At 36.3% G+C, this 16349-nt stretch overlaps 1 protein-coding gene across 6 annotated transcripts in view; it reads left to right on the top strand.

Annotated features, from left to right (window-relative positions):
• LOC310884597 (testis-specific gene 10 protein-like) overlaps window positions 1-16349 on the top strand; it is a 28327-nt gene that overhangs the window by 3760 nt on the left and 8218 nt on the right. For 3 of the 6 annotated variants that reach the window (XM_083806582.1, XM_083806581.1, XM_083806580.1), the window contains 8 exons: window positions 622-773; window positions 2205-2320; window positions 7865-8019; window positions 9218-9273; window positions 9505-9673; window positions 11603-11713; window positions 12266-12451; window positions 14154-14363. In XM_083806582.1, coding sequence (XP_083662708.1) covers window positions 622-773; window positions 2205-2320; window positions 7865-8019; window positions 9218-9273; window positions 9505-9673; window positions 11603-11713; window positions 12266-12451; window positions 14154-14363 — 1155 coding nt within the window. The remainder of the gene's footprint in view (window positions 1-621; window positions 774-2204; window positions 2321-7864; window positions 8020-9217; window positions 9274-9504; window positions 9674-11602; window positions 11714-12265; window positions 12452-14153; window positions 14364-16349) is intronic. The other 3 variants (XM_083806583.1, XM_083806584.1, XM_083806585.1) reach the window with 3 other exon arrangements.

Below are 16349 nucleotides of genomic sequence, written 5' to 3'. Positions count from 1 at the left end.
CTTTAAACTGGAAATTCTAAACTAGCTTTGCTAGAGTCTAAGCAAGAGTTTCTGGAACAGTTCTTTCTATGTTCTAGGTACATGCTTAAATGCCTCATGGTAATCGCTTGGACATATGGTGCTTAATGGAAGTGTTTTGCAGTGACTTCTCTATCCAGTTATCAGCATAGCGATATAACTTAATAGAGGCCTAAACCCAGCAGCGGTGGTGTCATATCTTCAGCAGTGATTTCTGCCTCCATACAACTATAATAGTGTCTTCTGTTACCTAATTTTGCACTGAAAACTTTAATGCTGATCAGTGCCAAACATTTTTGCGCTAGGACATAATTACCAACCCCAAATTTACATTAATAAATCAAAATGTTCCTAGGGATCTGAAAGATGGGAAATTGTACATCAAAGGTAGCAAGAATCACATTTCAGCTCTTTGTCAACTATCTTTAGTAAGCTGGGAAGCCCTGAGTAAACAAGGTACTTGGAGATTTCTCTTTTGGTAAAAGATTTGTGTTAAATACAGATTTGAATTTGAATAAATAAGAGAAAAAAAAATGAAAATATATGTGAATCGGATTTTTTTTTGGTTTTTCATGTTTAATTCATGTTTAATTATATTTATAGTTAAATAGTGAACGGTTAGAACAGATGTCCAAAATGGCACTAATGAAAGAGAACATAAATTCTCTGGAAACCGAGATGAAAATACTGGCAAGAAGAGCCCTGGAATCTGAAAATGAGCTGAGCCACCAGAAAGCTGAATATGTTTCACTTAGGTAAGCAAAAGTATATAATTGCATTAGTTTGATAAGTAATGTTGGCCTATGTCTGTTGGTTTTCCTGTTATTTAGCTCAAAGGGAAAAGAATCTATGATAGTTGTTCTTGTGAGCCTTTTCTTCTTTTTGCAATGAAATGGTTTTCCTCACTGCTTATTTATATGTAAAATGTTGGCCTGATGGTATTACGATATGCTGAAAACCATCTTCAGTAAAAAAGCAAACTTCACTCTGACTTAGATTAGGAGCTTTCTGTTAGAAGCTGCAGTGTGATTTTTTTTGATGGATTGCATATTAATAAATCATTTTCATTTCTAGTTGTTGTTTTTACAGAGGCAAACACTTTCAAGCTTATGGGTGTCACATGCTCAGTTTCAAACACCCTTTTCTTAGTCTTGCATTCTTTTCAAGAGCAGAAATAAAACTGAAGCCTTGCGTTGAGTTTTTGGCCTGCTGCTCAACTGGAGTTCCTAACCGTGCTCAGAAACATACACTGGCACTAGATAGACTCAAGTGAAGCTGTTAGGGAAGAAAGCATAGGGCAGTGAGTACACGATAAAAAGGATAATTTAGTGACTGGAGGGGAAGATCAAGCACGTGTGAAGTTTCTGCAGAGAGGTAAGAAGGGCTAGATCACAGACTGAACTAGGCTGCAGAGTGAACAGACTGCAGGAGAAGATACTATGGTTCTTTCTTTTGTATTTCATAAAACGTAATTTAGTTGGGCAAATAGTTTCCTAAACCCATGTGTCCTTAAAAGTGACTGGTATAGTTGATGCATAGCTGTTGTAGGTTTTTTTTTTTTGTTGGATTTTGATTGTTGGGAACGATGGGTGTTAGTGTGCTATATCGTGCCGGCCCACTACACCTTTCTAAGGATACTGTGGTTTCTAAAATAATGTGAACTCCTTTGACAAATCTTGTCCTGAGTTACTGCTGCTTTATAAGATGTCAGATTTATGAATATTGTAAAAACTTGAGTTCTTGAAGATTAGTTGCCACTACTAAAATGTTTTTTTCTTCTCCCCCAAAACCATGTTAACAGTTCTCTTCAGTTTCTTCACTTATGAACATTAATGAACATTAATATTATGTGATTTGAACACATGACTTGGGTGTAACTTAAAATAGGTCAAGCATTCCAATTTGTATCCTAAGTAAAGATTTTTATTTTAATAATTTTGACAAATTTTTAGTTCCCCCTGTTGTAAAAAGTTCTTACTTTCCTGTGATTTTTTTTTTTACAGGGGTATTCAGACTCTAATGTCCAGAGATTAAGGTTAACATTTATAAAATATCCTGAATAGTCTAAAATATACAGAAGAATCTTGCTTTTTCTTAACTTTGGCAAGTTTAGTAGCATTTCAGAAAGGAAAAAAATATGTATATAAATATCTGAATTCTCCTGTTTAATGCTTCTGCTTTTCCAGCTTATTGAATGAAGAGACAGAACAGAGTCTTTCAGAGACTCAGAGAAGCCTTATTAAGAAAAAATATGAAATGCAACTTTCAGAAGAGAAAATTAGACTTTTGGGTGAGAAAATTGGTGAGTGGTAGATAGATATTTTCTAATAAAATTCTGTAGGATAACTGTTATATTGCTACTTTTTCTTTTGTTTCTTATGGGTTGCAAGAAGAGTGGTGAATGCAAATAAATATACTTCCAATAGTTTTAATTTTTTTGTGCAAAACATCTTTTCTTGCATCGTTGGAAGGTTTTTGCATTTTAAAATGTTACAAATAAAGCTCTTGCAACTAAGTTTTGGCTGCTGCATGTACTGTTTTCTGAACGAGGTATGTTGATGCCAATGTGCAGTGTCTGAGCCTATCCGTTAAATTTGTGAACCACTAAGGTGGTGGTTGCACCTCTCAGCATCAGTGGAAGATGACATAATCAGGAAAACATCCTTTATAGAGTATATCCTATATTCTATGTTGCACCTTTTTCATATTATGGGAGTAAAGAGGTGGACACATTAATTATTCCTAGTGTGCCAATGAATATGTTATCATTTCCAGAAATACAACTGTATCGTGTTATAAGTCTTTTATTATTTCCTACAGATGCAATTGAAAGGATGTATTGTTAATTGCAGTAGTGAATTTGCGAAGAGAAAATAAAACTAAGCTACAGCTAATGACATCTAATGTTAGTGTTGTCTTATACTATTAAAATACGTTTATTTCCATTAAATATTTCTTTATTCCATAAAATATCTAAAAAATAACAAATATCAAAAATTTCTTTATTCGGTAAAATATCTATATTTCCATTACTTGAAACTTTTAAACTCCAGTTATTTGGGTTTAAGCATTTCACTCGAATAAGCAAAGTGAACCTAAATTTTTGAATGCTTTGGCTAAGGTGTTTAAGCCACTCCTGAGAAGGCTAGAAAAGATATTTTGTCCATGCTGTAATCTACATATTTTGTTCAAAAAGTCCTAGACCCCGGTATAGTGAAGTACGGACTTAATGTTTGATAGCAGTGTCAGTCTGTGTGTCGTTGCATGCTTTAGATCATTCCCAGAAAATGTCTGAATTAAGCATATTTTAAGCCTCAGAAAAATGGAAGTTTTTGAAAGCTGAATAGAGACTTTTCAGAATCTGGCATCAGCGTGTTGCAGCCTGGATTCAAAGAGATGTTTTCATTACTGTGAGGCAAGTCCAGGCAAAGAAGCCTGAAATTAATGGAGACTGCCTTTCTTGTGCTCTTGATTATCCTGTCACCACAGGGATAACAGAGGAAGATGCTGACTAGAAGGAAAGAAACTACAGTGTAGGCGTGGAGAGAGAAGGTACTGAGCTGAGAGACTTTTAACTGCAGAATCAATAAGGAATGTATACTGAGACTACAGTTTGGATAAGACAGCATATTCCTTATGAAGCAGGGAAAAGTAAAGGTAATAAAGAGCTGAGAGACAAATTGAAAAGTTGGGATATTATGCTGGACAATAATTTACAAGGAGGATGGGTTGTCAGAGGAGACTTTTAAGTAGGAAACAGACTGGGAGCAAGGGAGTGGAGAACCAGAGTGTGGATGTGGCACCAGGAAAAGCTGGAGCTATGCAAGAAGTCAGACTGAAAAATAATAAAGGGAGTTAATAAAGAAGGATTGGAGACGTAAGTGAACAGACCTAGTATCTAAGTGGTTAAAGAGACTAGGAGGAACCTTAAAATTGTATGACTGGTTCAGAGATGATAGGTAGGACTTGCAGCTATTGGACTCACACAGGAAATAGAACCAGTGAGCAGCCATACATAAAGAAGATTTAGGACATACAAATAAATCTGAAAGCAGGAGAAAGATTGGAAGTAAAAGGAGATTGAGTCAGAAAATGTGGATTTAGGAGCTTAGGTTTGGTAAAGAAGGAGTTTAGGATGAAAAACCTTAGGACTTAGGGCTGACCAAAGTGAAGAGAAAGGAGTAGCAGCTAATAGTATCTTCTTCTTGGAAAGGTAGAATTGGAGGGGATGGAAAGAAAGTATGTGTGTGCCCACTAGAGAACCTTTTTGCCTTTTGGAGTCTGGAATAGAGCTCAGAATTCGCAAACCTTGTGTTACCTTTGCTGGTCAGCAAAATAATACACTTGGCAAAGCATCTCTTCCCAGTGCTCTTCCACAGAGAAAATGGCAATATATACCCTGCTGGTTTGTCTTCTATGTCATGTGACACATGATAGGAATCCAAATCCTGCTTTTCACACAGATTTGGTAACATGGTACAGAGACTATGACTAAAAGGTTGGGAGTGCCATACATAAGGTTGTCTGTACTGCTTAATCAATAAACCCTGGTGGTTTTTTAAGTTATGGTATTGTCTTTAATTACACTATCATATGGTGTTTTTCTCTCGGAGCCTTGCTGCAACTTTTGCAGAGTTTTGTAGGGAGTAAATCAGTGTTGTCTAGTGAAGCAAGCTTGTCTATCAGATCTTCTCCTTAGATGAAAATACAGGGAATAATGCAGGTAATTGCAGAAAGAAGCACATGCTATTAAAACTGTTAAATATTGTTATGCTGTAGTTTGTACTATTGCTGTCTGTACCTTAGAATTCTGGGGTGATGCACAATCAAACTTCTCAGAATTGCTCACTAACTATACATACAACCTATTCTCAGAGTACCCGATTTGAGATATCAGGTAATGATTTCACAGCCATGGAAGGAATCCATGATTGTTTTTATTGAACATGTAGTACTCTATACTGAAAATTCAGGTCATAATTCAGGCATTCAAAATACTCAGGTAGCATTGTGCGTTCATCTTTGGGCCTCCATTCATTCTCTGTGAAATGGTGTTAAAAAAAAAACTTTGCTTAGAATATCAGAATGGTTGAGGGTTGGAAGGGTCCTCTGGGGGTCATCCGGTCCAACTCCCTGCTCAAGCAGGGCTACCTGGAGCACATTGCACAGGACCATGTCCAGGAAGCTTTTGATGATCTCCAAGGAGAGAGACTTCACCACCTCTCCGGGCAATCTGTGCCAGTGCTCAGTTACCTGCATAGCACAAAAGTGCTGCCTGGTGCTCAGAGGGAGCCTCTTGTGTGCTGGTTTGTGCCCACTGGGTACCACTGAGAAGAGCCTGCTGCCTATGTGTTTGAAAATCACCTCCCTCACCCTCCTGGCCGTGCTTCTTTTGATGCAGCCCAAGATATGGTTGGCTTTCTGGGCAGCAAGCGCACATTGCTGGCTCATGTTGAGCTTCTCATCGACCAACACCCCCAGGTTCTTCTCCTCAGAGCTGATCCTAATTCATTCTTCACCCAGCCTGTATGTGTGCTTGGGATTGTCCCAGCCCAGGTGCAGGACCTTGCACTTGCCCACGTTGAGCTCCTTGAGGTTTGCACAGGCCTACTTGGAGCCTCTCCAGGTCCCTCCAGATGGCATCCCTTCCCTCCAGTGAGTCAACCGCACCACACAGCTTGGTGTCATTGGCAAACTTGCTGAGGGTGCACTCGATCCCACTGTTCATGTCACGGACAAAGATGTTAAATAGTGCTGGTCCTAACAGTGACCCCTGAGGTCCACTCATTACTGATCTCCACCTGGACGTTGAGCCATTGACAGCAACTCTTTGAGTGCCATCATCCAGCCAATTCCTTACCCACTGAGTGGTCCATCCATCAGATCCGTGTCTCTCCATTTTAGAGACAAGGATATCATGGGGGACAGCGTCAAGTGCTTCGCACAAGCCCAAGTAGATGATGTCAGTTGCTCTTATCTACCAGTGCTGTAACCCCTTTGTAGAAGACCACCAGATTTGTCAGGCACAATCTGCCCATACTGAAGCTATGTTGGCTGTCACCAATCACCTCCTTATTTTCCATGTGCCTTAGAATAGTTTCCAGGAAGATCTGCTCCATGATTTTTCTTCAGTCTGTTCCATTCCATGACCTTCCTTCGTCTTTGTGTCCCTTCATTAGACTTCCCCATAGATCGCTGTCTGTCTTGTCTTGGGGAGACAAGAACTGGATGCAGTGCTCCATCTGTGTTTCACCTGTGCTGGAAGGATCTCTTCTCTCCACCTGCTGGCAGTGCTCTGCCTAATGCAGCCTGAGATACTTTGCAATTGCCCTTGTTGAACTTCATGAGGTTCCTGTCAGCCCATTTCTCCAACCTGTCCAGCTCCTACTGGATGGCAACATTACCCTCTGGTGTATCCACTAATCCCCCCATTTTTGTGTTGTCTGCATGCTTGCTGAGGGCATACTCTGCCCCATCACCCAGGTCATTAATGAAGCTGTTAAACAAGTCTGGACCCAGTATGGACTCCGGGGTACAGTGCTAGTTACCGGCCTCCAGCTAGACTTTGTGCCACTGATCACCACGCTCTGGGCCTGGCCGTTCAGCCAGTTTTCAATTCACCTCATGATCTTCCCATCCAGCCTATACATCATCAGTTCGTCCATGAAGATTTTACGGGGGACAGTGTCAATGGCCCTAATGAAGTGCAGGTAGACAATATCCACCTCTCTCCTCACCTACCAGGCCAGTCATTTCATTGTAGAAGCTTTATCAAGTTCATCAAGCATGACTTACTCTTGATAAATTCATGCTGACTACTCCTGAAGATTTTCTTGTCCTTCATATGCCTGGAAATGGTTTCCAGAATTAGCTGCTCCACCAGAATTTTCATTAGAGCAAGGTTTGAACACTGTCTTAGTAGTTTTTAGAGCCATACATCCCAAATACATTGTGGAAATTTGAGTGTCTTTCATCCTGTGTATTAAAATAGGGAGAGGATCCGTGGAAAAACTGGAATGTGAATATATGGTATAATGTCCCTGAAAGACTGAGCCACAGATCATTTTAGTTCTGTTGTTTTATCTCCTGGAAGTACTTTAAAAGTCGCATTCAATTTGCCCAGCTATGCTGATATTTAATGAGTAATTTGCAACCTGCACGCTTTTTATGAGAAGTAAAATTCAATGTAAGAAGTTCTTAGTTCGTAGTTCTCCCCTGTGAATGCAGTGTGTATACTTCATAGAAGAACTGATTCTCTGACCTCTTAAAGGTAATGTGTAGCACTTTGTTAGCTGAATGAACATGGATCTCTTCTCAAACCTGATTTTGTAATAAGTATATTAATTGTTTCCCTCATCATTATCTTTGCATTTTTAAGTGATGTTGATTTTTTTAAGTAGTCACTTTATACACATGTACGTAAAGTTATTTTAAATCAAGGACTGTTTCACAAAGACTGTCTAATATCAGGATATCCATCTCTCTTACTTCATGTCAGTCACTCCAGGTTGCAGCCTACACATGGCTCCTATCTATTGTAATTCTATTTAAGCCATTTATTGTTATAATACCTAATAAAGCTACTTTGAATGATCCCAACATTTGCTGTTTAAAGATATTTTTTTTTCTTTTTTTAAGCCATGCAATTTAAGGCCTTGAAAGAAGAATGCAGTTTTACAAGTGGGATAATCAGTGGGATTATTTGTGTTTCTGAAAATGTGCATGCTTTGGTATTTTCTTGAAGGGGAGCTTTTGCCATGTTCTTTCACTTCTCAAGTGTATCAAAAGAATTTTTGTCTTGAATGGGTTGAATTAATAAAAATGAGACCTTTCTGATTGTGTTCAGATAACTTTTCAAAACAAAGTCTTGTACAGCAAGAGAAGATCTGTGCTTTGAAAGAAACAATTGTGCGACTTGGTAAAGAGAAGGAAACTTTGCAAGAGTGTGTGGAAGAAGAAAGAGAGAAGATTGTCACTTTTGAGGAAAACCTGACAATTAAAGTACGTTCTAACATGTAAATAGTCAGAATGGGTTATGGAATCACAAGAGATGAAATAGAGGAAGGATCTGTTGGGTCATCACACCTATCTTATTTGATATTTACAAATAAGTACTCAGTACTGATATAGTTCTGCTCAAGTTTCAAGGCAAAAATAAAACTTGTGTTAGTTAACAGCAGTGAGTTTGAGCAGTGTTTGGTGTTTTGCATAATTTATACCTATCAAGAGAGGAGACTTTAATTACTTTCCTAAAGTGAAGAAGGGTAAATTAGTCAACCAAATATTTTGTTTATCATAAAATTTAGCCTGAATTCTTTCTTGGGGCTCATTGATGTTAAAGATACAGTGCCAATTAATATTGCTTTTCTCATCATTGATGTTGCATCTGAATGATATCCTTTGCAACTTAAAGTACTAGTTTACCTAAGTAAATTGCATCAGTTTGTTGCATAGTATGATTTCAATCTGTATAACGAAGCTGTTTAGTTCAGAAACATCTCACTTCTGCTTAAGTTATCTGAATAGATAACTGGATAATGGATAGATTTAGGATAAACTAAATAAGGTACTTCATAACTGTTGTGATTGTTAACTCAAGAATTTGCACTGATTTTAACAAAATATCAAAGAAAGGATATTGCAGGGCAGACTATAATTATCTTGCCGTAAGCAATGGCTACACATTTTAAAAACTGTAAACTGTAAAATGGTGTCTGTTTTAGAGAAGAGATGTCTGTCTCTCATGTCTCTTGTGTTTCCAGTGGAAAACATTTCCTTAGCCTATTTATACTCCTTTTAATATCTGTATCCAAAGATAATGGAGTGAAATGATATAATTTGTCTTAGTTTTTGTTTGTTTGTTTGTTTAAATGGAAATACAGTGGCATTTTATCAATTAAAACCTACCAGACTCTGGTAGTTTATTAACTGTAGAAAAACTGTGATGACTTATCTAATAGATAGAAGACATCATTTACGTTTGGGCATGTGAGCCAAATGCTACCTTTAGAACCACAAAGGATTAAAAATTTTAATTAAAATGGTTATATTCTGCAGAAGATTTTTGTCTAAACAGTACATGATGAATCTTTGTAAACCAGAATCCATTTTACATTAAACAGTTAAATTAATCAGCTGACTGAATAAAAGGAAATTATAGCAGTGAGGCGTTTATATTGATTTTGTATTTCTTTTTAAGGAGAAAACCATTTCAGATTTCAAGACTCTGATTGCTGAGCTGGAGCGTTCCACAAAGTAAGGATAGTATTTCAAGATCATTATTAAATTTTGATTAATGTTTAACGTTAACTCAAAAAATGAATCATAGTATGTGCTAATGTATACATCATTTTTTTTTACTCTATTAGATATTAAAATGTTACAGCTTTGTTTCATGACTTGCAAACTTAACCATTGGAAAAGCTATCATTTTTAATAGGTTGGGCAGTATTGTGATACCTGAAATATTTATTATTTGCTGCATAGAAAATCTGCTGAAGCGCTCTGTATCAGTGAGAAAGATATCACCAGTTTGCGTCAACAGCTACAAGACACCAACAAAGAACTTGCACAGACTAACAAGAACAGAGAATCATTAGCTCAGGAGAATGACAGGTTACAAAAGCATCTTTCTAATATTGAGCAAGAAAATCAGGTATATTTGTATAAAGAACTCTTGACTAAAAAGGCAAATTGGGTGTTTTTCTTGTAGTGCTTGGAATTAGTGGGCCCTTATGAAAGATAAAGCTGCAAATGAATTTTTAAGCTTGTTTTTCAGACTGAGTTTTTTCACTTATTGCTTAGGTCACTTGTATAAAGAAGACCAGCTATTCTTGTGTAATGGTTTTGCTGTTTATCTCCAGAAACAACTAATTAATGCTTTTCTTTCTGGTCTTCATGTAAAACATTGTGGCAGTTATAACCACTCCTCCCGTGGAAAAGTACTATAAAGGGCACAGTGGATATTTGTTATACTGTGCTGCGGCTGTCCCAGAGCACTTACAAGCTTACATAAAAGCTTGTATCAAAACCTTTGATTTACTAATAATTTTAACACATTAAAGTTATTAAATTTCACAGCTTTATTAATAGGATTGTACTTATGGTTCTTTAAAGGGGCTTTTGGAAATACTTGATTATAACTCATGTTACCTAATGTGTTACATATTTGTATACAGTTAATAATGAAATTAGTTAACATACCTAGACTAAAGTGTAATCTCATGCACACATAATGTTCATGCATCAATGTGTTTTCCAAGAAGCTAGAAATTAACCTCAGTATCTGTAGTGGGTCATCACTGTGTAATGCTCTGCTTTTTCTTCTTTTTGCTAAAGCTTCTGCCTTCATTTAGGTTTTCTGATGTTTGCTTTTTCTCCTCCCTTGTTCAATTGCTTAGAATATCTTAATCTTTGAACATACTTTCCTACCTCCTGACTTTCTCCTCTTCTAGAAATGCTTTAATCACCAAAGGTAGGTAGCGAGTGTCAACAGAAACACGGATTGCTGAAAGTGATCACGCCAATGAATCACTATTCTGAACCTTCTCTCAGAATCCATTTCGTTACTGATACAGTCAGCTGGCACAAAATAAAGCCACCTGTTCCTTCTAGCTACTGTTAAAAGCTTCATGGTTTTCTTTGCAATGTGCCTGGATGCTTGTAGAGCTTAGAAACAAACAAACATCTTAGCATCACATGATTAACTCCTTTTTAATGGTCTTGCCTCTATAATATGCATTAGTTCCTCAAGGTTTTTCTGTTAATATAGGTGAAATTCAAAGTGTTTTAATTAGCATTCTCCTGTCTTCACTTGGGCTTGCTGGAAAAGTTCACAGAATTCCAGAGCACCTTTCTCAGCAACTCACAGCCCTTTCACAAAAGGAACATGGGTTTCTCTATAGCCTAGTGTTTTTTTGTTTGTTCATTTTGTTTGGTTGTTTTTGTTGTTTTTGTTTTGTTTGTTTGTTTGTTTGTTTTCTCACACATACTGCTTCTTGCAGCTGAGTGTTCTCATAGTAACTTTGTAAGGAAGGGAGAGCTTCTAGAACTGCCTTGTTCAGAAACCTTTCTGCGATTTTTTTCATTCTTTTCTGTTTCACAAGCAATAGTTGCCAGAACTTCTGTATGCATTCTCCTAATACTTGTGGCTGTATTTTTCCTGATTAGAACATAAACACTCAGTTTTTTTGTTTGTTTTAATTTTTTCAGTCTTCTGCATTTTCAGAAGTGGAATTTTAAGGGGTTATGGCATGTAAAAAAGGGGGAGCCCCTTAAATGCGGTAGGCTATTTTACTGACCACCTAGCTGCTGAATAAAACATCTGTCCTTTTCTAGCTAATCACAATATTTCCTGATTTACTATTTTCTTCATATTAAGATTTAGTATTGTTTTTAAGTCAAAGAAGGTAAATATTTTTGATACATGCAACATTTTGTTTGTAGAAATCCACATGGTTTAGATTTTGTATAGCCTTTAAAAAGTTACTTAATAAAGCCATAGGCTCTAGATACACATTGATTTTTTGTTAAGGTACAAATAGTATACTTTAACTTCATAAAAGAAAGCAATCTTTCTTTACAGGCACTGTATAAAAAAATAGAAAACTACCAGAATCAGCTTGATGACATGAAGCTGAAAGCCCAGGATTCAAACACACACATAGTCAGGCTGAAGGGAGAACTGAAGTCTAAAGTGAGTATGTGGATTAAACCTGTTAGTAAAAGTTGTTCCTTTAACTAAAATTGAAATCATAACCGTGTTTCCATGGAAGAATTTTCTTCCTAGCCAGAACTTACTTGGATTTTGTTAATATGTTTTTAATAGTTTGAACACATTTTCTTAGCTGATTTTCCAGTATACAAGTAATGAAGTATATTGCACTGTTTTATATATGTGTGTCTCTGTGTTTATTAAATTTAAAAGTTCAGTGAATTATACAGGAACTCGTGACTCTTTTGTCTTTTACCGTATGGCATTAACAGTAATAAATAATAAATAAAATCTACAATATATTGCTATGCCTCCTATTTTTAATATTAATTTAGCCATTTTTAACAGATGTCTCTTGAGCATCAAAATACGATCATCTGAAACAAAACACTGTTTCCTAAGAAGTGTCCCAATGTTTTTTGGTAAATGGCAAAATTCTCTATAGAAAGCGAATTTTCTGTAATATCTGTAGACCATCAAATATCTCAGTTTGTGAAACTTGCTGGAAGTTATAAAACGAGCTTTATGTGTTAGGAGAGAGAGAACTGCGAGCTTTTGGAGAATTACCACCAAGCACGTGAACAAGGAGAAAGCTGGGAAGCAAAATGCCGTCAAGCAGAAACAGATTGTAGCTCTGTTAGACTGGCACTAATCAGTGCAGAATCTGAGAACCGCAGGCTGAAAGAGAAAATGAAGTACCTTGAAACAGAGATAGAGCAAGTAAGTTGAAATCATTATTTCTGTAGTTCACTCTTGAAATGATCTGGCAATATTTTTAAGCTTGCAGCTGTTTGAAATTATGCGTAATAACACATTTAACTCATATTTTAGAGATAGTTGCTGCAATGAATTGTATGGAGTTTGAATTTACTTAATAACATAATTAGACTTCCATTAGTCACACTTGGGAAAAAATCTTTAAAAATAAAAAAAAAGCGTATTTCAAGGAAAAAAGTTATAAAACAGCTCGCACATTTGGAATCAGCTGAAGATATAAACTCCCACAGAACTCCACAGCATACCTGAAACATGTCTAGTGCTTTGTCACCTGTTACATTCCTGTCCCTGCTTTTCTTGCTTCCAGCTTTTCAACCTTCTTTCCAGTGCTTTAGGTGTCCCAAAGATCCTTTTCCTACTTGAAATTGTGAAGAACATAAGGGGAAGTGCACAGCATGGCTTTGAAAATACATTATGAACATATAAAGTATTGAACATATAAACTATCTTCTGGTTTGGGGTTGCTGCAGTTTTTGCTGCAGATGATCTCTGCTTCCTAAATATCACATAGGCTACTGAGGACTGTCTGTGCACATTACATATTCAAGAGGAACTGATCTGCAACTGTTCATGAAGAGGGATGAGAGAACACAGCATTAGCAAACGAGCACAGGACATCTGTGTGTCAGATTTTGATATTTTTTTAATATAACAAAACTGGTTGGTGGTCCTAGTTTGTGCACTCAAACAGGTAGAGATTTCATCCTTCTTCCTCCTTCCCACATGCCTTATATTAATTATAGGAATAAACAGACCTCTTCATGAAAACTGTGTCAACAAGTGGAGTCAGAATTCCAGATGGATATGTTCAGGTTTGTAAGGCATGTATCTTAAGTAACTAATTTTTATTAAGAAATCTTAATGTGCTTAGTAGTGCCCTTGTGCTTTTTTTTAGGCAAGACAGAGCTAGAATTAATGCGATGTACTCCCCCTACAAATAATCTCTTTTCATCTCAGTCGTAAGAAATCTCTCCAAGAAGTCAGTGCTTTACATCTCCCCTTACTTTTGTCAACCTTCCACACTCTTTCTGCCACCCACTGAATATTAAATGGTTAAAAGTGACTGGAAATACGAGTCAGGTATGACTGGGCAAAGTACAGGCATTTTTCAAACAGGAAAAAATTGGTTATGTTAATTTAAAATACATAAAATTCTAAAAGTCTCTAGTCAGAACTGCTGCTGCTGGTTTGTGGACTACTTTTTAGTGTGGCTTCTGTCATCTCTTCATTATGCCTGAGTTTATGAGTGACAGCGGTATAAATATGACTGACAGTATTTCAGCATTCGCCGATTTTCTGCATGCAAGAATACATTTTATTGTAAAAATAAGAAGGTCTAATCTGAAATGGAGCCCGTGACAGAATTTTGAACCTTATTAGCTCTGTAGAAAGAGTAGAATCCTAGGAAGAGAATTTAAAATGTCAGTAGCTGGTTTTGCTAACAGAAGCAAGAATATTTTTTTTCTAGTTATTTTATATACAGGAGTTATTTAAATAAATAACTTTAAAGTTTATTCCAGAATAAACTACTGCTGCCTCTTAAGGTTCACCACAGCTTTGTAGAAATGTTTTTGTAGGATTTTGAAAGCGTTTTTATAATTTCTTTGCAGTACAGTTTTGATTATCTGATATTGCTTTATTGTAGCATTTAGCAACAGAAGAAGCATACCAGTCTCAGATTTCTACTTTACGCAAGTCTCTTGTGAAAATGGAAGGAGAGCTTCAAAACATACATCAGGAGAGAGCCTCTATACTTGCAAACCTCACATCTACACAAGAACTTTGCATTAAATTAGATGCAGGCAAAGAACTATTAAATCAGCAGTTAACTTCCACAGCAGAGAAGGCAGAAAGGGTATGTGAAATACATTAGAAAAATAATTTGATATTGTTGTTATACTTAAGGAATGTCAAACTATTTAGAGATCTAGAATGATCAAAGAAATCCCTATTCATCATTATTGTCTCATTTTTTATTTTTATTTTTTTTACGTTTAATTTGGCATACCTCCGGAACTTTCTCCTCAGAGGGTGGATGCTGTATGCTATCTGAAAAGCTCACTCTTTTGCAAGATTTTACTTTGAATACTGAAAAGTAAGGACTTAAAATTACTGATTGTTTTCTCAACAGATGTCTTGGATTTTACATCCAATCACATAGTAAGCAGAATAGCTGGAGTAGTTTATTAGCAAAGAAACTTGACACGGACATTAAAGTGCTTGGCTGTTTTAGGAATTTACAATCTCTCTTTAATAATTTCTCCTTATTTTTCCTTGAAAAACAGTTTCTGTTGGCCTTGATTTTACAAAAAAAAATACAAAATTAGTATTTGATACACAAAATTAAAAAAAAAACAGTTTGGATAAACTCGGAAAAATTGTTCATACATACTCAGAATATTCAGATATTTTCTGCATAATTCTATTGCTGTTCTGTCTGTTCCCTGCTCCAGCTGAGATAATTTCATGTTCCTTGGGCTTCCAGCATTCTCCTTTAACCTTTACGCCATTTCTATATGCAACGAGTAAAGTTGCTGTTTGACAGCTGGTTATTTGTTCCAGCCAAATATGTTGCAAGATGTCTTTTGTATAATTCTGGAATACTCTATGATGCATTTGATCGGGAAGATTTCCAGCGTATGACACTTGTCTGAAACTTTTGGGAGATTTAATAAGACTTCCAGTATCCTTCTGGGAAATTGTCAGAGAAGGGGCTTGCTGGGGTTTTGTGGAAAGAAGCAAAAGTTTCAGGAGAGAAAAACGCAGAAATGCAAGTGGAGAGTTTTGTGAAAATTCTGAACCTGGGAAATTTTCACTGTTTTTTTTCATACCTTTCAAACAGTACTCTTTCATCAGCTGCGTATAACCCTCAGATAGGGCTCTTATTTTACGTGGTAATCCGTTGGAGAAAGCTACGTTACTAGATTGCAGCACATGTTTATTCAGAAGTCAAAACTAAACATGATGCTGAATAATGTTTTTTCAGTGGTTTTAATACAATTTATTTTCTTATAACTTATGCTGTCTACAGTTTTTAGTATTCTTTTGTTCTGAAATGCAAAAGTAAAATTGAAACAGTTTATAGGCAAGGGAACTAGATTTTAATTGACAGCTAGTGGAAATTTGGATCTTCAGAATAAGGAAAACTTTCATTTTAATTTGTTAAAACCATATAATTTGGATTTTGCTTAGTGAAATGAAAAATGCTTTTTCTTCTGTTGGCCTATTACTGGAGTTTTCTCAGTATTGTCCTGGTTTGAACACAAAAAGGGTTATCCTCTGAAAATTCTGAGGAATGTGTTGGAGATTTGGGGTGTTTGTTGAGGAGTCTCAGCTCCTAGATATTCCACAACCATTGGCTGAGCGTTATTGAGCATAATGTAAAATAGGGTTGAAGAAAATACAGACAAAAGTGTTTACAATATCCAAAGTGGACTCGGTTAGATATATTAAAATGAAAAGATGAAGCATCTAGTTTACTTACTAGCATTAAACCAGGCAATTTTCTGCATCTTTCATTAGCTAACTCGATACAGATTTTCCTGATACACCTTCTCTGGGATTTATTTATTTTGTGTGTGTGTGTGTGTATATGTTGCCTTTTCAGTGAAACATACAAGGTTTTATGGGTATTCTTCTTTTGTAGGTTCCCCTGGGGGTATCTAGATGTTTAATCTCTTGTTTGGGATTTTGTTCATTTTCCCTTCCTCCCTCCTAAATTTATTCTTGATGCTCTGTTAAGTAAAATAAGTGTCATCTCACTCTGCTGGAGATGCAGATATTGTTTGGTTAAATGACCAATCTGGATGTCATCTCCTGCATGAAAATAGTTAAATCAGAA

The sequence above is a fragment of the Anser anser genome (genome assembly GCF_964211835.1).
Source record: "Anser anser genome assembly, chromosome: 1".
In the NCBI taxonomy this organism is placed as follows: Eukaryota; Metazoa; Chordata; class Aves; order Anseriformes; family Anatidae; genus Anser; species Anser anser.
The sequence above is the reverse complement of the archived record's forward strand: the minus strand, read 5'-3'. Positions and strand labels throughout refer to the sequence as shown.